Source organism: Leishmania donovani, chromosome 28 (genome assembly GCF_000227135.1).
Source record: "Leishmania donovani BPK282A1 complete genome, chromosome 28".
Classification (NCBI taxonomy): Eukaryota; Euglenozoa; class Kinetoplastea; order Trypanosomatida; family Trypanosomatidae; genus Leishmania; species Leishmania donovani.
In genome coordinates, this window is record NC_018255.1 from 1,107,800 (window position 1) to 1,129,670 (window position 21,871).

The 21,871-nt window shown below is 61.7% G+C and overlaps 4 protein-coding genes across 4 annotated transcripts; all 4 read right to left on the reverse strand.

Moving 5' to 3' along the window:
• Positions 1 to 1,142: 1,142 nt before the first annotated feature.
• On the reverse strand, positions 1,143 to 2,462 carry LDBPK_283080 (hypothetical protein, conserved; the record flags this gene model as incomplete). Its single annotated transcript, XM_003862354.1, has 1 exon — positions 1,143 to 2,462. The coding sequence occupies one exon, from the start codon at positions 2,460 to 2,462 to the stop codon at positions 1,143 to 1,145; it is 1,320 nt and encodes a 439-aa protein (XP_003862402.1).
• Positions 2,463 to 4,445: 1,983 nt separating this feature from the next.
• LDBPK_283090 (cytosolic malate dehydrogenase) lies at positions 4,446 to 5,420 on the reverse strand (the record flags this gene model as incomplete). Its single annotated transcript, XM_003862355.1, has 1 exon — positions 4,446 to 5,420. One exon carries the CDS (start codon positions 5,418 to 5,420, stop codon positions 4,446 to 4,448), a length of 975 nt encoding a protein of 324 aa, XP_003862403.1.
• Positions 5,421 to 6,251: 831 nt separating this feature from the next.
• Positions 6,252 to 7,001, reverse strand: LDBPK_283100 (hypothetical protein, unknown function; the record flags this gene model as incomplete). The annotated part of the gene is made up of 1 exon (XM_003862356.1): positions 6,252 to 7,001. One exon carries the CDS (start codon positions 6,999 to 7,001, stop codon positions 6,252 to 6,254), a length of 750 nt encoding a protein of 249 aa, XP_003862404.1.
• Positions 7,002 to 8,364: 1,363 nt separating this feature from the next.
• On the reverse strand, positions 8,365 to 21,048 carry LDBPK_283110 (dynein heavy chain, putative; the record flags this gene model as incomplete). The annotated part of the gene is made up of 1 exon (XM_003862357.1): positions 8,365 to 21,048. One exon carries the CDS (start codon positions 21,046 to 21,048, stop codon positions 8,365 to 8,367), a length of 12,684 nt encoding a protein of 4,227 aa, XP_003862405.1.
• Between the last annotated feature and the right edge of the window lie 823 nt (positions 21,049 to 21,871).

The following is a 21,871-nucleotide window of genomic DNA, read 5'->3' on the forward strand; positions in this document are numbered from 1 at the left end:
CGTGAAGCACGCCGGGCAGACGCAGCAGCCGTGTGTGCGACTTGCCCAGGTGCTGCTATTGCGACTACTGAGCGCCACGCCGATCTTGGCCGCACCGTCCCCGCTCACACGGCTGCCCTCCTCTTCGAGAGGGAGATCGGTGCTATCCATACCCATCAAGACCTTGCCGCGGCGCCGAATGAATTCGACGCATCCCATGTGCAGAACATGCTGACACGGCAGAAGGAGACCTCCGCGCTGCGAGCCTTCCGTGCCTACCACCACACCACACTCGCAGCAGTCGCACGCGCTACTACGAGGGGTGAAGGAGGGGGAGAAGACGGAGGCCATTGTGCAAAGACTACGCGCACGCGCTCACCCTAATGGCTCCTCATGAACACAGAGACAAACACAGAGGGGAGGGCAAACACGTGCATGCATGAACGACGACTTGCGTGTGTGAAATGTTTGTATGCGTGAGGTGAGAAAAGGGAGCAAGACACCTGACACACACGCACACACAGTGGGCCCGTGCAGCATGCGAGGAGGAGGAATGGGGATAATACAGGGTGGCGATGCAGAGAGGAGGACACGTAGGGGGAGGGCGACCCATATTGCAAGCAAGCAGCACATACATGGCACCGGCCTCGCTTCCCTCGCTCAACCGCACCACCCCCACTCGCAGTGGGAGCGTGTGAGTGGGCACAGAAGAGCATCGAGCCGGCCGCAGGAGCCCCATTTGGTGAGAGCACCCCACAAGCTGCGCTCGTCATCATGTGGGCAGTCCCGAGGGCAAGAGACACGCGCACATGCACGAGTATGCCAAGGGCACGCCAGCATGCGTGTGTAGCAGCACATGCGGACATGCCTACAAACACCGTCTCTACTCAACACAGCCGCCAGCGCTTCCGTGCGGGGGGCCATCAACGCCGATGCCCCCGAATACGAAGAAAGAGAAGGCGAAGAACAGGGTAGCTCACTTTATCTATTTCGATCCCGGCGGCGTCCGCAGCAGTGCTGCAGCACGTGAGCGGCATACGCGCACGCAGCACGAGAAAGGAAAACAACACAGAGACGCGTTTCATATTTGTACATCCGTGACGCACGTGAGAGGAACAGAGAGAGAGGAATGTGCGCCCATGCCTCTCCTCCGAGCTCCCGGACTACCCCTTGCCGCGCCGCTTCTTCGTGGCCTCGCTCGCTGTGCCGGCAGACACAGTGTCACATACATTGAAGTGGACGAGTGCGGGGGCCATGTCCAGCATTGCCTGGTACACCTCAGCTGCTACCTCCGGCCTCTCTTGCACGTCCACGATGGTCATTGTCGTCAGCGCAGGATAGATGCACACTTCGCCCGACTCGATGCCAGTAGCGGCACCAGTGCCGGCCTTGCACGATGCACCGCTGTTGCGAGTTTCTGGAGACAGCTCCGAGGCCGTACCCGAAGCAATGGCAGCGGCAGGCGATGACAGTGGTAACGTGTGACCGCCTACAGCGTCAGACCACTCACATGTGCGCTCGTTGCACCGCATGTTAACTAGCAGCTCTGCCACACCTGCATAGATGATGCCGCTGGCGGGCATGAGGATTCGTTTGAGAGAGGCCGCCTGTATCGGGACCCACAGATTCAGCTTCCAGCCTCGACCCTCCTCACACATCAACGTGAAATAGTCCGCCGGCAGCTCCAGCGAAGACGGAGAGATGCCGCTGGCGGTGGTGTCGGATGTAGGCTCAGGGGGGCAGTAGCGGCTACCCACAACGAGCGAAGATAGGTTGACGAGGCGGCGCCACCACCCCGGCGCCCAGTAGCGCATGAGCTCGGCATCCATCTTGAGCGTGCACAGGGTGCCGGCAGCAGCCAGGTGCAGGTCACTCAGCAGGTAGTGGAGCGCCTGGGAGTGATGAGCTTCTGTGAATTGCACGTGGCGCACATCAAGCTCGGTGAGGTACGGCAGCTGCGAGATGAGCTGCAGCAACCACGGCGCCGGCAGGGTAAGACCGGCAACGGGGGTGCCGTCGTCGCACTCGCGCTTCACGGCGTTGAGGCCGTCCTCGTGCAGCACCAGCGTCCGCACCTGCGCGCCTCTTGTCGCAGCGAAGGTGATTAGAGCTCTGCGCACAGTCTCTCGCGAGAGGGCAGACGCGACGACCATCGCTGGAATCACCACAGCTACTTCAAGGTCCATCACATGAAACAGCGCGCGGCGCACCGAGCGGCACGTCTGGGCGAACGCTGCCGAATTCCGGCTAACGGGGCCGAGGAACTGCAGCACGAGCTCGATCGCTGCGTCTCCTACGGCTACCACGTCGTTGCGTGGGGAGGGTCGCGGCAACTTTGCTTGCAGCTCTGTGCGCAGCAGTGCGTGCGTGTCTGGCTTCTGCTGAGCGCGACACAGCGCGTCGAAGGAGGCGAAGCGGGTCACGCAGCTCTTGCGCCGGCCGGCGGCACTGCCGGTGAGAGTGACAAGAGGCGACGCAGACATCACGGGCGCAGTGGCCGACTGCACAGCAGCCACCGCGCGGCTCACACGCTGCCGGGTAGTCTTCACCTCCATTGCTCCGTCGTAGGTGTACAACAAGATAGGCCTTGGCGGGCACCTCTGCGCGGGCCGAGCTGCGCAAACACACCATGCACCCGCCGTACGGTGCAAGCTGGCTGTGGCTGTGGGAATGTGTCGGCGCAGTGTGTCACGGCGCTAAAGAAGCCGCACCAAGGCACGACAGAGGGGCGGGAACAAAATGGCATGCAGCGATGTGCATCGCAGAAGACGTGTGCGTGCGTGTGCGTTCGTATGTGTGAGATGGAAAGCGAGTAACAGTACATTTCGATGCAGAAGACAACACGCCCACAGCGACTGCGGCAGTGTGAGCATAGACACGTACAGTGTGCCTTGGGTGCGATGAGCCGGCCTGGTACGGCACCAACATCCAACAGGTGCACGCATACACACAACAGCACTGCACTCTCGTCTCTCGGTGCGTATACTGCAGTCTTCAGCACGCTAGAGATGCTTCATTGTCTGCCAGCCACACAAGACGCGGAGCACGCGCATTGGTAGCTCCGTGGGAGCCTCAAAATATCGACTATGTTGCTGCACAACAAGCCTCCCCCCTGCCATCGCACTTGCCCAAAGGAAGGGGTCGTTCTCCTCATGGGTGTGTAGCGAGGCGCTCGCAGCTGCCACTCATGTCTCTGTGCTGCCCATGACGCGGGTTCTGTTGTCTATACATGTCTCATCACGGAGTTCGCTGGCAAATGACAGATGAACGAATGGAGGGCAGAGCGGGGAGGGGGGGGGCGGGAGCTCGAGAGAGGACGTGGGCGGTGCGGCACCGCTAGCGTGAGTATCCCGGTGCCTTTGTCCGTCGTGCACGGCTTACGAGTGATGTGGATCACAGGCCCCCCCCCTTTGCCTTCCCACGCCCGCATATGCCCCGTCCCCTCGCTTCCCATAACCTCCCCCCCCTCTGCCCCGACCACCCCACCCTCACACTCTCGCTCGGTAGAGGAGGGCACTTTTACCTCTTCACGTGCTCATTCTCTGCCATGTAGCACAGGGGTCAAACTCAGCTTGACCCGGCATATCCAGAGGTGCGAAGCTACCGTAGGCACGCATTACAGCAATGCCGACTCAGTCCTCGAGAAAGGCCCCTGACTCAAACGCTAACCAAGCCCTGCACTGCACGTCACCTCACGACCTCTCCCATTGTGCCGGTCGCCACCTGGTGCATCCCCCCTCATGGTGTCCCAGGCTTACCCCGCCAGGAGGCAGTGAGGGCCCGGCGGACTACGTTCCAGTCATTCGGGCACTTTGCCTATCATATGGACGGCACAAGCGTGTTCACAGTCGCAGGTCGCCCCACAATGCAACGCCATCCAGAACCTCACCGCCGACATCAGTGGCGATACATCGCTCTGACCTCCCCCCAAGTCGTAGGTGCCTAGCCTTGTCACCACCAGAGGCTTGCTCGGCATCGGCATTGGATAGGTGGGAGCGGCGTCGCCTCTGCCCTGAGATAGGGTAGGGGGTGTGCAATACCCTGAGGTGCCACGCTGAGGTGTCCCCCTCCCCCACCACTGTCATGAGGGGAGGGGGTCCGACACTGGAAGGAAAGCGACAAAAAGCGCGTGTAAAAGCACAAGAAAGAGCAAAGATGAGAAAAACAGTGGAGAACGCACACACGCACACACACGCACGGACGTGTTTGCGTGCTGTGCTCTCTGCGCGAGCGGGTGCGTCGTCCCGATGCAGCAGTGTATAAAGATTGCTGACGCGATGCGCAGAGAATGGGCGCAGAAGTTTGACTTCGATGTCGCCCTTCTCGCCATTTTTCCCCTCCCCCTCCCGCTCCCCTTCCCACACTCGCAGATATACAGGAGGACAAGGGCGGCGGCACCGCGAGCGCTACTGAACTGCAAGAGGGTCAGCACACGACCTCTTGACATGAGTGCAACGATGTCTGGCTCATAGCCCTGCCTGCGCCCTCTCCTCCTGCAGCTCGGCGATCGTGCTGGCGAGACGCTGCTTCCCGAGGTCCCCATTCAGCTTGCCCGAGACAACAGTCCACTCGCCGGCGTGGCACGTGCACGGAAAGGAGAAGATGAGACCGCTCGGCACGTCGTACGGGTTTCCATCCGAGTACACGCCCATCGAAACGTACACGCCCTCTGGTGTGCCATGTATCCAGTCATGTACGTGGTCCACGGCGGCCTTGGCGGCGGACATGGCTGAGGAAAGGCCGCGTAGTTGGATGATTTCGGCGCCGCGCCCGCGCACCACTTGCACAAAGTCGTCGTTGAGGGCACCGCCCTTGATCGCTTCGCGGGCCGGAGTGGTGCCGATCACAGCGTTGTCAATGTCGGGTACCTGTGTAGAGCTATGGTTGCCCCAGATGATCACGTTGCGCACCTGCGACACCGGCACACCGGCCTTGCGAGCCAGAAGAGACAAGGCACGGTTGTGGTCGAGGCGGGTCATGGCGGTCACATGACGGGGATTCAACTTCCCCTGAGCTGACTTGAGGAGGATGAGAGCGTTGGTGTTGGCCGGATTGCCGACAACCACCACGCGGCAGTCTGGCGCTGCCACGGCAGCGATAGCCTCACCCTGCTCCTTGAAGATGCGCGCGTTCATCTCGAGGAGGTCCTTGCGTTCCATCCCTGCCTTGCGCGGGAAGGCGCCGCACATGATGGCAATGGCGACCCCGTCGAAGGCAGCACGCGGGTCTGCCGTAATGACAACCTTCTCAAGGAGAGGAAAAGCGCAATCTTCGAGCTCTGCTTCGACGCCGGCAAGCGCCTTTAGGGCGGGCTCGATATCCAGCAGGCGGAGCTCCACATGCGTGGTGGGCCCGAGGAGGACACCGCGCGCGATCAGCGGTACCAATGCATAGCCGATCTGGCCCGCTGCACCCGTCACGGCCACCTTCACAGCGGACATTTCGCAGTGTGAGAGGTGCAGCAAAAAAAAGAAGAGAAGTAATAGGGGTGGAGGAAGGTGACACACACACACACACGTAATGCTCCGTTGTTGTCGTCTTCACTCGTCCTCGAAGTTTGTGGTCTTCTGTCGAGTTGAGGGCTCGTTGGAGGAGAGGGTGGCGAGAGGGGTGGGAAGGTGGTTGATGGACACGCCACTCGGAGAGGCTGGGGAGAGGGAGGCTAGAGGGGGCTCCCTGCTGTGTGTATCGTGGCTGCAGGGCACCAGAAGTAATCCTTTGCCGTTGCACAGAGGCGGTCGAGTACCCCCTCCCATCTCCTCACACACACACACACACACACACACACACACACTTCACTCGATGGAGGAGGTGGGGCGGGGCCAACAGGCGAAGGACTCGCGGAAAAGTGTCGTTGAGGCGCAGTAAAGAGTCACTTTCCGCTACATTTTTGGCAGCCCTCCTAAGGCCTTGTGCACAGACAGCAGCCATAGAAGCGGTGGTGCAGCAAAGGAAAGGGGCAAGGGAGTGGACGCGTCGCTGCTGTGCCTCGGAGAGGCCTCTGATATGCCTCTGGGTGAGCACCAAAAGAAGCGGCATGCGCAAGGTCAAGCAGGGCAAGGCGCCATAGCAGAGAGACAGAGGGCAGGAGATGAGATCCAACACGCCAAAGTCTGTCTGTCTGTCGGCCTGAGTGTCTGCGCCTTTCTCTAATCGACACTTAAACGCGCGCGCGCACACACAGAGGCAGGCATCGCTTTTCACAGTGATTCACAGGCTCAAGCCTCAACGGCGAGAAAAGTGACAACGCCGCCCGTCTGCCTGTCCGTGCGTCACCCCACAGAAAACCCACCGAAGCGGACGCCGCGCAGCACATCGTTGAGATCGTGGCCGCCACGGGGCAACAACTCTCTCGAAATGCGCTCCACCTTGGCGCTGTCGGCAGAGAAAACAAACACGCTTCGTATGTCGAAGAAGGCGTGCGAGCATTCAGCGTCGGCGTAGTAGGTCACCTGGGTGCCGATCTCGAGGTCTGCGGTGCACTGCTCCACCCAGCTCTTCACCTGCGACACACCTCCAACTAGGGTGGGCGACGAAGAGGTTGCGGGGGGACTTTGCGCGGACGAGGTGAGGTCGACGCGAAGAAGCAGCACCGACTCCTGAAATTCACTGAGCTCGTTGATGATGTCTTCCACACCGCGCAGCTTCCGTGCCGGTCGACGCGGACCATCTCCGGCGACGTGGAGCAACATGATGCAGTGAGTGTCGAGGGCCCCATACAGCAGGTCTACGTCGGTGGACACGGACAGCGACTCTGCGAGCCGGCGTGCAGCATCAGTGTCTACGGTATCAAGGAGCGCACGGCGCAGTGCCGCGCTCACCTTCGCCGCGGCCCGCGTGTGATTGTCCTTCCAGCTACGCTGCTCGGTCTCCTTGCCTGACTCTCCCGCGTTCAAGCGAATGGCTTGCAGTGCATGGAGGGACATGAGTTCTTTGAGCAGCAGCGTCTGCCGGTCCCGGCGAGGCACCTGTGGTGCTGCCTCGAGCCACTCCAACAGTACTTGGTCAACCGTCTGGGCCATGGCCGGATGCCTAGACGGGACTTGTCGTGCACGTGCGTGTGTGTGCAGATTGCGGCTGCTGAAGGGGTCTGTGCACGCAATCCCTTTACGATATATTCCTCTATGCTGTATTTGTTTTCCGTCTCGCTGATGCGGCTGCAATGACAGCGCGGGGCAGCCGTCCACTCCTTCGCCGCTCGCCACTGCCAGGTTGAGCACGACACGTGTGGATGGGAGAAAGGCGGCGTAGGGCGAAGAGAAACCGCGCAGAGGTAAGCAGCGACTGCGTCGTGTGAGGAGTCCAGGAGGAGGGCGGTGAGCAGCGAGGGAAGGGGGGGGGGCGGCGGTCGTCACCAAGGATGGGAGATGAAGAAGGTGGACTCCGCAGGTGGGTGTGTGTCGGCGCAGCATCCCTACCTGTGCCTGCATCTGGCGGTTGAGACGCCGCAAAAGAGCGACCCGCATTACAGCGCCCGCACCCAGCGAGTGAGGCTCGGATGCGGCAGTCGCGCTCGTGCTGCGGATGCGGCTGCGATACTCCGTTGCTGCCCTCTCATTGCGGGGAGCCGCTTCGCACAGGTGTGCACCTCGTTGATCATCTTGAAGGAAGCACGCAGATAGGCAAAGAAGTTTACATCCACGCCAAGAGGGACAGAAAAAGGTGCAGCAGCACTGCGCGCTGTCTCGCATACATCACTGACGCTATTCTAACAGAAAAGGGCGAGCACACACACACACACACACACACTTGTATCAACACAGAGACGCACGCACGCCGCAGCACCGGCAGCGCAGAGGAACATCAGCGCTGACAGCGACGGTGGCACAGCACGTGCGAACGTCTCCGTCTACAAATCAGAGGCGGCGCCCACCCACCCACCCACCCCCTCTTCCTCTACACACAAAAAAAATAGGAATACGCGCGCATGGAAACGCAGCCGACAGGCGTAGAGGGAGGGAAAAGTGCGCAGCAGCACAGACTTGTCTCATTTACATCCGAGAGGTGCGCAAATCACAAGGACGAGCACAACAAGCTCGCTACACGAAATAGAAACAGCCCCACCCAGCGCCCCTGAGGGGAGGGACGATGTTGGTGGTCGTCACCGTTATCTTGTCGTGGGCGTGTGTATGCGCGTGCGTTCCTGTGCGCATGTGTGCCCAGACCGCCCCACCACGCACACAGGAACACACATAGCCAAAGGGCTCGCTAACCCTGAAAGTAGAGACGGACAAGAAAGGAACACAGCAACGGCACAAGCCAGAGAAGCAACGTAAATGCGGTCTCGCACATACACGCAGAGAGAAAGAGAGAGGAAGAGACGGGGGCGTGACAGGCGCAGCCTTCCCCATCTCCGGTGTGCTTCGATTGTTCTTCCTCCGCCTTCTATTGATTCAACGCGCACACGCAGGCGGAGCCCTTAAGCAGCCAGTAGTCGGAGCCATCCACCGACGGCACCTCGATGGAGAGGACGTAGTTGGAGCTGGCGCCCAAAGACGAGATGACACCAGCGCGTATCGTCGTGCGGTACAGGGGGACGGCGTGAAAGTCGGCTGGCTTCGCGTGCGATGGCTCCGGCAGGAAATGAACAGGCGGCAGCACAGCGTAGGGCTCTCCCGGCAAGGAATCGGCCATTACTCGTCGTTCGAAGTCCCAGCGCCACGCGTCCGTCTGGATGCCATACACGAAGCACCCACGCACCGGCCCCGACGTGATCGCCTCCGGCTCCACGCCCAGAACTTCGTAGCGGAAGCCGAGCTTGTCCACCGACACCCCCTCGGCGCGCGCGAAAGCTTGGTACACGCCTGTCATGAAGGCGCTCGGGTTGAAGAAGCCGCCGATCCAGAATGCCGCCGGCTCCCCCTTCTGCAACCACGACCGGATGAACTGCACGCGGGCGAGCAGGTCGCGGTACCACGCCCCGAGCGGCTTTAGCGAGGCGTAAGACACCGTCGTCCACAGCTGCGGAACCTGATCAGCAAGGAAGGAGCTGTACATGGCGTCGAGGTCGGAAGAGAGGACAGTCAGCCCTTGCAGCGCCTTCTGCATGTCAGAAAGCGTCTGGCGTATTTTGTCAAGCAGCTTGTTGTATTTCACCAGCTCGTGCGCCAACACCGTCGACATGGAGTTCGGCAGCCCGTTCGCGAGCGTCGTGAAGGTGCGGGGTCCTGCTTCCTCCCGCGTCAGCAGGGCTGGTAGCGTCGCCTCAAACTCCTGGCATTTGCGGCGCACCTCTTCCTCCGGCGTCGCGCCGGAGCCGCCAGCGGACCCGACTAGGCGGGGCTGGATGGACACGATCTTCGTCAGTAGGTACTCGCTCGTCTGCAACTGGTAGCGCAGGTTGGCGTTCTCGTGCATGCCAAAGATGGCAGGGTCATCGACGAGGGACATGGCTTGGATGTGCTCCTGCGCCTCGGCCAGCGTGCCGCTCGCGGGGACGATGTACTGCCCCTCCTCGCAGAAGCGGTGACCCTCCTCGAGGATGCGGGGGCAGAGGTAGTTGCGCAGAATGGTGAGCAGCGTGCCACGGTCCTGCGGGTCGGTGACACGACCGCCGTAGTTAATCTGCCCAATAATGTACTCGAGCGACTCCCACGGAATTGCCTCCTGCTCCTCAAAGAACAGTCGCAGCCACTGCTTCGACACGTGGAAGTCCGTGTCATTCCACTCGTACTTGACGTTCCACCCGAGCGGGCCAAACTTGCGCCGCTCGAGAACGACGGAGTGGAAGAAGCATAAGCCGTACAGCAGCTTCTTGAAGGCGCGCCCCTTCAACTCCTTACCGCCGATGGCCTCGTCGCCAAAGTTCTCGTACTCCTGTGGCGTCAGCTCGCCAAAGCAGCGCAGCATATTCGCCCGCAGCCCCGTCGGCGGCTCGTTCGTCAATTTCACGCTCGACTGCAGCACAAACACAGGGAAGAAGTCGGTGGGCATCGACGTGAGCCAGAGGCGGAAGTCTTTGTGGATCTCGGACGCCCCGGCAGCGTCGGGCTGCAGACTTGCGACGGCCGCCGACAGCTCCGGCATGAACGTTTTCGAGAGGTGGCAGTTCTGCAGCAGCGCCCACGCACCGGACTTGCGGCACGTGGCGATGAGTCGCTTCGCATTCTCGCTCTGGCCTTGGCCCAGGCTTACGCACTGCAGTTCCCGCTCCTCGGCCTTGGCGAGGGACCGCAGCGCCTCCATCGGGTCCGCGCCCTGAGAAAGGATGAAGACAATCGGTGTGTGCGCGGTGCTGTCCTTGAGGGTTCGGGTGAGGTCCATGGGCGGCATCTCGATGAACTCTGCCCCCATCGTCTGGTGCACGTAGTCGGAAAGCGCGAAAGAAAGCTTCTCCTCACGGAAGCACCGGATCAGTAGCACACGCTGAAAGAGGTGTAGACGCGACTGCCAGTCGCCGGGTAGTATGGCGGAGTGGGGCACGTCGGACTGTGCGTACTCCCGCCACGCCTCCGGCTCCGACTCCATGCTGGCGACAAGATCGTGAAAGGTGGACACGGTGCGGCTGAGCGCCTCGGCCAGCTCCCACTGTACACGGCTCATCCATGAAGCGAGGGCTGGCGACTGCTCCGGCAGCTCCGAGGCAACAAAGGCAGTGGCACGCACAAAGTACTGCCACTCCTCGTCTGCGATCACGCCGTCGTGCCGGGCGATCGCCGTCGCTATGAGCAGCGACAGGATGGTCTTGTCCTTGTTGAAGAGACCGCGGCAGATCTGCGTGTACGTGGCCCTCGTGAGGTTGCTGATCGCAGCACGAAGGTGGTCTTCCAGCATGGCTGGGTCCGCCTCCGTGTACCCGGGAGGCTTTGTGGTGCCCTCCACCTCGTGCTGCACCAGCTTCACAAAATACTGAAGCGAGTACTGGTACATCGGATCCATGCGGCCTACGTCGGCTAGCACAAAGAACAGCAACGCCGCCCGCACGGCAACGCTGCGGTAGCGCTCGCGGGCTGTCGAGATGATCAACATCTTCTCGCTCGCCTCAGCTTGGCTGCGGCTGATCACCTCCGCGCTGGACTGCGCGGACTGCAGCTCGCGGATAAGATCTTCGTCGTCGAGGATGTTGCCTTTGGTGCTCTGCAGGCGCTCCAGGATGCTCTCCTCGATCGCTTTGAGGCGGCGCTGGCCCTGGGCGATGCGCTGGATGATGGAGTTCTTTTCCTCCTCCATGGAGCGCTGCTCGATGGACACGACCTCGCCGAGCATCTGCTCCGACAGTCCTTCCATCGTGACAGTGAAGTTGAGCAGCGTGACGCGGGTGCTGATGTCCGGCAAATACACCGGATTCGGCAGCTTGCTACAGAGGAACATGCGGAAATTGGGGTGGTAGTCGATCGGCCCAGATTGCGGGGTGAGCTGGATCTGCAGGCCGCCACTGTCAGCCGTGAAGACGCGTCGCGCGATCAGCGGCTCCAGCGCCGGGTCCAGAGACTCACCAACGTCGTCAATGATGACGACACCACCAAGTCGGATCTGCAACTCGAGGGTGCGCATCCACGTCGGGTCCGTCAGCTTGACCACACGCAGCATGTTGCGGTTCTTCGACGCCACCGCGCCTGACCCGCTCGCTGCCTGGGTCTGCTGGAACTGCCGCAGCAGCCACTTGACAGCCTGCTCCTGTGGGTCGATGAAGAGCGGCCAGCGGCGCGGAGCCGTCGACAGCATCGCTACAATAGCGTTCTCAGTGGACGTCTCGTCGCTTGGCAACCCGTTCACCTGCCAGTTCAGCGTGTCGACCGGGTCGCCGAGGGCGGTGGTCAAGGAGAAGTTGCCCACTTCACATCCACGCTCCGCCAGTTGCGCCGTCCACTGCGCAATGAGCCGCTGACGGAACGCCGGGGTGAAGGCGCCGAAGTAGGCGACCGAGGCGCTCGCCATAAATACCTGCAGCGGGAGCGCGGCCAGCTGAGCCCTCAGCAACTTGATATTCTCCGTCCAGCGGGCCCCTTCGCTCCTGAGAGAGCCGGACAGCGTCTCGGCATTGCGGAGGCGGATAATACACAGCTGCAGCCCTTTTTCCAGGTCATTCTTTTTTGCAACGCTGCTTTGGTAACGCTGTTCGAGATCGGACAGCTCCTTCTCCACCTCCTTCAGCTGCTGCTGTGCGGCGTGCAGCTTCGCATTTGTCGCTGCCAAGTGCTGCTCCGCCTCGGCCGCGGCCTGCCGCATCGGCGCCACCTCCTTCACCACCTTCGAGTACTCGTTGACGGCGTGCACCCACGCACACAGCGATCCGCACGTCTGCGAGCCCTTCGACGAACACACCTCGACCGTGAACTCGGAGTCGTTGATGTACTTCTGCACCTTCTGCAGAATCGCCGGCTTCACGTTGTCGGTGGGGTACCCGCGGATCATGTCCAGCAGAGAGCGGTGCGACAGAAACTCGCGCGCGCCCTTCCAGTCGGTGTTGCCAGACCACGCGCCGTTGAAGTCCTTCACATCAAACATGGTCATGCACGCCTGCGTCGTCTTCAGCACCGCCGAAGGTGGGTTGGCGAAGGAGCGGAGCTCGTTGAGGTCGCTGGCCTGGATCGTGTCGAGCGCCGCCTTCGCCTTGTCGATGATCGGCTTCGCCTCAGCCAGGCGTGCGTTGGCCTCTGCCGCGATCTGAGACGCGTCGTGCTGCTGCACCGTCGCGCTCTCCTGCTGCGCCCGCACCTGCACCTGCACCTCCGCCGCCTTCGCCTGCCGCACCTTTAAGTCCGCCACAACTGCCTGTGTCTCCTCGGACGCCTTCTCCAGCTGCGGCCGCTTCTCCTCGATTTCGACCTTCATCTTCGTGATCGTCTCCTCGGTTTCGCGCATCTTCTCTGTTCCGTTCTCGACCTGGGCGAGCTGCGCCTCCACCCGGCTGCGCCGGCTCTGCAGGAGCGCCTTGTACGTCTCGATGAACTCCAGGTAGGAGGTCGGGGTAATGTAGTAGCGCCGGCGCAGCTCATCGTAGTACTGCTGCGCCATCTCGGTTGTCGCCGCGTGTACATCGACGCAGAGCTGCGGTAGCTTCTCGTGGAAGCTTGCCGGCACCGCGCCTGCCATATCCTGCAGCATGCGCTTCGCCACCCCCTCTAGCGCCTCTCGCGGCCACTCGTCGAACCAGTCGACGGAGCAGCAGTTGGTGAGCGACGGGAACTGGCGGCAGCGGGTACGGAACTTGTCGCCCACCGGGCTCATGCAGAGCGCCACATGCATGTTGTCACGCACACGGCTGATGAAGAAGTTGTAGATGTCCTCTCTGCTGGTGATGCCGTGCTGCTGGGCTGCCTCAATGCACGCATTGACGCGCTTCTCGCGCTCCTCGGAGTTGAAGAGCGACGGCACCTCGCCGGAGTTGAGGATGTTGTTCACGTCCTCCAGCATCGCCTCGTCAACGATTTGGTTGTCGGAGAGCAGCATCACGCACGGCTCGTTCTTTACCCCGGCGTACGTGTAAACCTCCAGCAGGAACTCGTGGAAGTCGTTCATGCTGTAGCCCTTGCCGACGGACGTCTCGAAGATGCGGCAGCCGCCGATGAAGGAGGCGAGCCTGGTGAGGGAGCGCTTGCCCGAGCCGCCGACGCCGACCAGCAGCACGTTTCCGCGCGGCTGCCGTAGAATGCGGATAATGCGGGCAATGTGCTCACAGTGATCCTTGAAGAAGACGAGGCCCAGCTGCGACGCCTGCACGGTGGCGGTACCGCCGGCCGCGTCGTCCGGTTTGGCGGTCGCCTCTGTGGCGTTGTAGTCGTCTTGGTACTCCTCGAGAACCTGCGCCAGCCGCTGCGCCTCCGGTACCTCCTCGTATACTTTCTCGACTGACCCGAAGCGAGTGAAGTCCGCCCACAGCACCGGCGATGCGATCAGGCTTTCCGCCGCGCCGGGAAACACGCGGGACGCCGCCTCCGCGAGGACGCCCTCCACGAAGTAGCGCCGATCCTCTACCGTGGCGAGTCGGTCGTAGAAGCACCGCATCACTTCGTGCATCCACAGCCGCACAAACGTCTCGGTGTCACGGCAGACGCGCGGAATCACCTGTGTCATGCCCTGGAACACCTTCGAGAGGTCGCGCAGGTTGAACGTGTAGTGCGGTGTGGTCGGCCGCGGCCTCAGGGCGTCGCGGATCGTGTTGAAGACGTCCACAGTGGCCATCACGAGCGTCGGCACCATGTCCTTTACCTCGCGCGCAAAGTTCTTCGCCTCGACAAAGCCTCTCAGAATGGAGCCGAAGATGCGCTTCATTGAGTCGTCCGTGAGGGTCGCCACTTGGAGCAGGTGGAACAAGCGGGTAAGGCGTGGGGTGATGGGGTTGCGCCCGCCCTCTGGCGGGCCACAGGCGGACACGACCGTGACGTCCTGCACCGTCTTCCACATTCCAGCCAACTTGCGGTCGTAGAAACCGCCCTGGCCCATCAGCTGTCGCAATAGCTCGATCGGCGGAGACGCACCGAACACTTCCACGGCTGGCATGTTCAAGTCGTCAATGAAGAGTACGACAGACTTGCCCGGAGCGGCGCCGAGCAAGTTCTTGCGCTTCGGCTTCAGCTTCGCCTCCATCAGCTCCTGCGTCCTCTCCGATGACGTTTGCGCGCTGAACTGGAAGGTGACAAGCGACAGCTGCAGCGGCTCCTTGTTGCGCTGGAGGCAGTCCGCCATGATGAATGTCTTACCGACGCCGGTTTGGCCATTGAAGAGGATGGGCTTCTTGCACTGAAGCAGCGTCTGTGCGATGGTGCTGTAGCGTACCGTGTCCACAGTCGGCACAAGGATGTTGAAGTATGGCGTGGCAGGGTTGTAGGTGAACTCAGGCACCAGCGACTCCCAAGGCACGAGCAGCCGCGTTGAAAAGTTGATGGTGTAGTCGTACACACTGCCGTAGTTGGGGAAGCGTGCCACCGACTCGAGAAGCGTGCGCGCCATTGTGTCGAAGCTCTCCATCGCAGCGTGGTCAACGTTGCCGCCGACAGACCACACAAATGAAAAGGCAAAGATGGCGTTGCAGATTTCGTTGCGCTCGCGAAACATCGGGTCGTCCGACGGCGGCGGCGCCTCGCTGACGGGGTCTGCCATCAGCTGCACCTTATTCACCTGCATGAGCGCCGTGAACAGGTCGCACAGGGACTGCACGACGTTGATGTCGCCGGCACTGATCAGGCTTGCCGACGCGGGCAGCTGCTTCAGCCAGGTAAGCCCCTTCTCTACGTAAGCGTCGAAGAGGGAGAGGATGTAGGCGCGGCACTGCGGCTGCGCGCCGGCAGCAGCGAGCTTCGTCTCACTCCACTGGCATGCCACGGCGTTCCACGGCAAGTCCTCAGCGTCCACATACACCATGCCGCACCTCGACACCGTCGCCGGGGAGGCCACCGCCAAATCCGCAACCTCGAACAGCATGTGGATCGTGTCGGGTAGCTTGATACGCTCACCGCTGTCAAGGCAGAGCAGTTTGCTGTCGTCCAGTACCGAGTTCAGCGACTCGATCCAGAGCGTATCCACAGGGCCGTCGAAGACCATCCACCGGTGATCCGACGAGATCTCTGAGGCCCGCACGCACTCCTTTGCAATGGCAGCGAGCACACCATCCTTCCATTCGTTCGTGTTCACGTCCAGCCGTCCGTACAGCTCGTGCAAGAGCACCGACTTGGGGTTCAGCACGAACTCGATGACAGGGCGCGCCATCTTGTTCGCGCTCTCTGCCATGGCGAGATTTGTCAGAGCCCCCGCAATGCACTGCCGCGCCTCCGTCTTACCTGTGCCCGTCACGCCGACCAGCATCACGCCGTGCCGCACAATGAGCGTCTCGTAGAACTGGATGCCCTTCTTCACCCACTGCCCGGCGTCGACTAACTTCTTTTCGGCCATGATGTGCTGCATCGCTGGTAGCAGCTCCTGATACTCGCGCTCCGGGAAACTCACGCCGGGGAACAGGTCCTGCATGATGCCGCGGAACAGCGGAATATCCTCCGCGACGAACTTCGGCACGTTCGAGTCGTTACACGCCACGATCAGGGTGAGGTCCTCCTCCACGTCCGGCTGAGAGCGCTTAAGGTCGCCGGCCATGACGAGGATCGACTTCAGCGCACGCATACCGAAGTCGTAGTGGTCCTGCGGCGACAACTGCTCTGAGCTGAGCTTGTAGAGCTGCGTGATCTTCAGCGACAGGTCGTGGGCGTTCTTGAAGCCTTCCGAGTAGAGGATCACCTCGGCAATCATGCGGAAGTCCGGCGTCATGACCGCCACGGGGCGGAACAGGATCTTCAAGTTGTCCGGCAGCTCCGTGCGCCCAGCGTAGCCGGGGTTCATGGTGACGAAGGCGCCGTACGTCGGCCTCACCCGTACATCGGGCGTGCCCTGGAACGTGAACGTCTCCTGTGCGTTCTGCAGCGCCAGCTTGATCTCCAGCAGCTGGGATGCGATGACGGAGAGCACCTCGATGTTGATGCGGTTGAACTCGTCAAGGCAGGCCCACGCGCCGGTCTGGATGAGACCTGAGAAAAACTTCTCCATCATCTTGTACGTGACACCGTCAGAGCAGTTGTACACGATGCACTGCCGCGCCAGATTCTTGGCCAGGTCCTTCACCGTCTCCGTCTTGCCAGTCCCGGCCGGCCCGGCAGGGGAGGCACCGAGATGCAACTTCAAGGCACCTGTCACGGTCATGTAGATGCGGTCAGTCAGCGGGGTGATGACGAGTCGCCCCTGTGCACCGAGGTACTCGTAGCCGTAAACGAACCGGGAATTGTTCTGCCGGATGAACACCGTGCCATTGCCGTCCGCGTCCTTCTCCCAGTACACGCGCAGCTGCTTTGTCCAGCCGAACTCTAGCGACTCGGCGACGCCGCTGTCGCACATCTCCTCGACAAGGTCGCGGCCGTGCACGTCGATCGTGATGATTGTCGAGAGGAGAATGCGCTGTACCTTGGAGAGGTTGCGTGCCGTCAGCTCCGCCAGCACCTCGAGGTTGCGGCGCTGCTCGTCACGCATGCGGAGCATGAGCTGCGGGGAGTCGATCTTGTCCAGCGCCTCCTCGACGCTACGCGTCCACAGAAGTTGCTCGACGATCAGCACGAGCTGCACTGGGTGTTGAAACATCCAATCGGTGCGGTCCTGGCGAGCCTCGTAGTCTTCGAGACAGCGCTGGGCGCGGCCCCGTAGCGTCGAGAACATCTCGCGCTCCAGCAAGTCCATCCAGGCTTCCACCGGGCCACGCGCCTTGATGCCCTGATGGTCCAGTTCCACTTGCTCCCCCTCCATGGAGTTCATGTGCGTGATGTCGTTTTGCGCCGACAGCGTGAGGGACTTGACGCCGTCGAACATCTTCAGCATGTGCGGCATCATCAGCTCTGGTGTCTTGGCCTTGGCGAGCAAGTCGAGCAGGTCGTCGTTGCTGAGGAAGTAGAAGCGTGGGAAGGCGCGCCGCTTCTCCTCCAACTTCTTCTCCATGCTGATCAGCACCTTCTCCAGCTCCTTGATGTACGTTTCGAGGTCGTGCTTCAGCGTGCGGCCACCACTGGTGGCGGCGGTGTCGAAGGATGGTGGGTTGATGAGGAGGCTGCGATAGGCGGTGGGCAGGTCGTGGGCCTTGCGCATCAGGTCGCGGTAAAAGCGGTCGACCTTCTCGAAGCGCTGAGCGTCGTCCTTCCACTGGCTGCGTATTTCAACGGAGGAGAAAATGTTCTCGAGGTAGATCCAGTTGCGCTGCAGTTCCACCCATCTCTCCAGCGTCTCCGACATGTACTTGAGCCGGTTTTCCCACCGGTCCACCTGCGAGCGCAGTACACCTTGGCAGTGCTTGCTGCTGCCGATGGTCGAGATGGCGACGGTGGAGTCATCCAGCAGCGTCGTCACGTCCTCGACGGAGGCGCCGACGAGTGTGAAGACGTCCTTGCTATCCTTGTGCGCGTGGAACTGGAATTCTGCGGGCGGTTTCGGCCCACCGCCGTTCCACATCGCGTTCACCCGGTCGATTTGCCTCTGCAGCTTGTCCTCCTCGGTGGCCGACGCGCTCACGACGAGCACCTCGTCGCGGTACTTGAGGATTTGGTGCTGCAGCAGCATTCCTATGGTGAACTGGTTTGCCCACTCGCTGAGAGTCTTCGAGGTGCTGCCGCTGGCATCTGCGACGGGCCCGACGATCAGGGAGATCTTTGCGTGATGCTCCGACTTGAGAGAGGGGTTCGTGAGTGCCTGCAAGATTGGCAGCAGTTGACGCCACTCTTCCACGCTGCTCTTCAGCCGCGGCACCACCGCGTTGCTTGCCAGCTTCGAGGACACCTGCTTTACAAGCGACGAGTACTTCTGCACCACCTCCTGCACCGCCGGCACGTCGAGCTGGTCAAAGGGCAGCGCGTGGGTCTCTTCCGTGAAGGTGTTCCAGTCTCCGATGCCGGCCCACAGCTTCGCTTTGATGCTGACGTCGTGCAGCATCTCGGCCATGACCTCCACCACGGTTTCCTCGGCCCCGATCTCGATCTGGAACTCGCGCAGCTTCTTCTCGCGCGCGGCGATGTCCTCTGCCTCTTCGAGAAGGGCCTTCATGTACGCGTTTGCCTCTGCCACGTCCGCCTCGCCCGACATGACGATCGGCTGTCCCGCGCGGTCGTACACGGACTCGATGCGGCGGCGCAGCTGGTCCATCTCCTCTTCAATGCTGCGGCTGAAGAAGCGCTGCTGTACCTCCTTGCTGTCCTCAGTGATCTGCAGCAGCGTGCGCAGCTTGTCGAACTGCGGCCGGGTGCCGCTGCGGTACGTCTCGTCGTCTTCCTCGCTCACGTCGATCTTCTCTTCCTGCAAGAGGTTGAACAGCTCGCGCACCACGTCGTAGGAGGAGGCAATGCCGTCGAAGGAGTTCTCCAGCGCGTTGCAGTAGTCAAGGTACTCTACATAGTGTTCAATCGTCTTGGGCGCCGCGGCGAGATAGGTCGTGTGCTCCTGCAGCTCCTTGAGCAGGGTTTCGTTGCGCCGGCGCGCGATGACGGGAAGGGCCTTGTGGAAGATGTCCAAGCACGTCACTGGGCTCGGCGTGAAGAAGTCGCGCAGCCCCTCTGTCCACATCCGCATCATCCCAATGTCCGCGAAGTTCGGAATATTCGACGAGATGGAGTCCGTCTGCGCCTTGTAGGTGGCGAGCTGCTCGCGGAAGTAGTGAAGCGTCTCGTTGCTCTCCAGCAGCGTCTCCTCCCGCAGCTGGCTGTTGCTAATGTACATCTCCTTGAACACCTCGAAGGTGTGCGCGTAGCGGTGCATCTTGGCGAAGGAGCTGGCGAGGGAGGTGTGAATGGCGGCCACGTCCTGCTTGTAGCTTTCTTCGGCCATTACCATATCCGCCACATCCGGTCCCGCGCCGACCGTGTCGTTCCCCAGCTCGTCCCGCGCATTGCTGGTGTAGATCAGGAACGTGTTGAGCGATGTTAGCCGCGGAATCACACCGACAGCGCGCACGTAGTCCTGAACCGCGTCTTCGATGGCCTCGCGAATCTGCACCGCCGACGGCACAAGCTCGATAGCCTGCTGGTCGACATTGTACACCACGTCGACGTTCCAGAGCGGGCCGGTGAAGGCGCTAGTCGTGGCAGCCGCGGCTGCGCCGCCACCGCGGCGAGTCTTCTCAGTCGCCGCAGCCGGCGCGCTCGCCGGAACAGTGTTGGACATCTCCAGGTCGCGTCGCACGTGCGACACAGCCTTGGCGGCCAGCCCGGTGAGGCACTCCACAATGAGATAGTCGCATAGCTTGATGAAGGCGGTGAGGCGCCGGCATATCGTCTTGCGCTGCGTCAGCTCAATGTACGACGGCTGCTCCTGCATGCCCAGCTCCCGCACGTCGAGCACCTTCCGTTTCTGCTGATCGGCGTCCTCGTAGAGCAGCTTCTGCCGCTCACGCTCGAGCTGCCAGGTGAACATGGTAGTCTTGCACGCCTGCTCGACGTGATCGCGAATGCGTTTAATCATGTTCTCCAACCGGCGTCGCTCCTCTTGCAAGTGCGTCTGCAGCGTCGTCGTGTACACGTCGAGCGTGCTTGTCTCCGTGCTGGGCTGATAAAGGTCCTCGAAGGCAGCAGTTTCCAGACAGATATTGCGCACCGCCTGCAGAGCTCCCGACAGGCTCGGGTGGGCGGCAAACAGGTGCGCGGCGAGGAACTGCCGAGTGTTTGCCGTCGCACTGCGACGTACGAGGCTTCGCCACAGCACAAAGTTGCGCCAGCGCTTGTACTCGCTAAAGACGAGCAGTTCGCGGATAGCATGGAAGATACGACACTCGCGCTCCCACTTGGGCAGCTCAATGAACTCGGCGCCACCCTCGGTGAAGTGCGTCACGCCGGCGGCAGAGACGGTGTAGTAGTTGCGACCCTGTGCTTCGGTGCGGGCCATCGGCTGCAGGTCGTACGGGTTCAGCGGGTCGCGAATGCCGCGGGGCCGCATCATCAAGTAGACGAACTCGTTCGGCGAGTTCGAGGTGGACTTGTGAAAGCGTGGAATGGTGGCCAGCGCTCGCATTGCCGCAGCCTCCGCAGTGCTCTTGTCTTGCTCGAGGTCGGATAAGGCGGTCGCCGCGGCGCCAGTGTTGCCGCCACCGGCACTCACCCGCTCCGACGTCAGCGGAGCTAGCTTTGCCGGTGGTGCCGCCGCCGCTGTGCGGCGATGGAGTCGTGACGAGATAGACTTGGACTTGGCGGAGGCGGCGAACATCTCCTTGAGCTCCGCGTCTGTGTGACTCGGCGGGTTGAACACATGCAGTGAGTTCACCATATGCGTCTCGCCGCGGGGGCGGGCGGAGGCGGCGGGGTCCGTCTTGGCAGCCGTGGTTACCGCCAGCTCAGCGGGCGGGTGGGGCACGAAGCTGGCAGCAGGTGACTGGCACTGCGTTAGACGATTCGGGACTCCAACCTGAGCGCCGCTGCTGATGCCGTCGCTGTAGAGGCGCGTCGAGAGCGGGTTCGCCGTGCCACAGGCATCTGCCACATCCTTTGAGATGTGGATCGGGTTGCGCTGCGTCGCCTCTAGCTTTGCTCGCTTGGCGAGGGGCATAGCCGACGCAGCCGGCGCCACCGAGGACGCCGACGCCTTGAGCTGCGCCGTGCCCCGCTTTTTCTGCGAGTACATGGCCGACGTGAAACACCTGCGAGTCGGGCCGGAGCAAGGACGACAGCGCCGCACGCCGCAGGGGTGAGGAAGGCGAGATTGGGAAGCTTAGTGCGGGCAGACAGATACCCAGCAGTCGAGTGGCAAACGTCCCAGGGCACGTTTGTCTAGGCGCTTCAAGCGAAGGGGTGAATCAATATGTCCACCCCGGGTGATGGAGGCGGGGTGGAGGCGGCACGCTGTGTAAACTTAGAGAGAGTGAGCACGGCGCGCCACCGCCTAGTGGTGATGCGTAGAGAAGCGGAACAAACGAAAAAGAAGAGCCACGCTGATGTCTTCACCGCTCGCGCAGACACGCGAGGACGCGCTGGAGACGTACGCGATTCCTTCCCTCTCCGTCAGAGTGAAGACTGCTGCACGTCTACTGTGTGCGAGAGAGTATGCAGCTCCCTACGGACACAAGCACACGCGCCGGCACACGTCAGACTGGCGACGGGAAAATAAGCGGTAGAGAGACGGGCAGAGGCCGAATCTGCCGCTTCTCCTTTCCTCTTCTCGCAATCAAGGTCGCTAAATACCTCGAGTCCCTGTGTCGTCGACTTCGCTCTGTGCGTGTGCGCGCGGAGGCTGTTGGCGTCCTGCTTGCTGCACTACTGGTGGAGGTGGCGGATACGTACACAAGTGCTATTCTGACTTCTCATTCACTTGGGTGCCCCTTACACCGGTGTGAGGGGGCAGCGAGCGGGTGTGCGTGCGTGTCGCCGTGGCAGCGCCGTCCCCGCAGCATACAGGAGGAGTGAGGGAAGAAAAAAGACGAGAGACATGGAGGCGGTGACGCATGTTG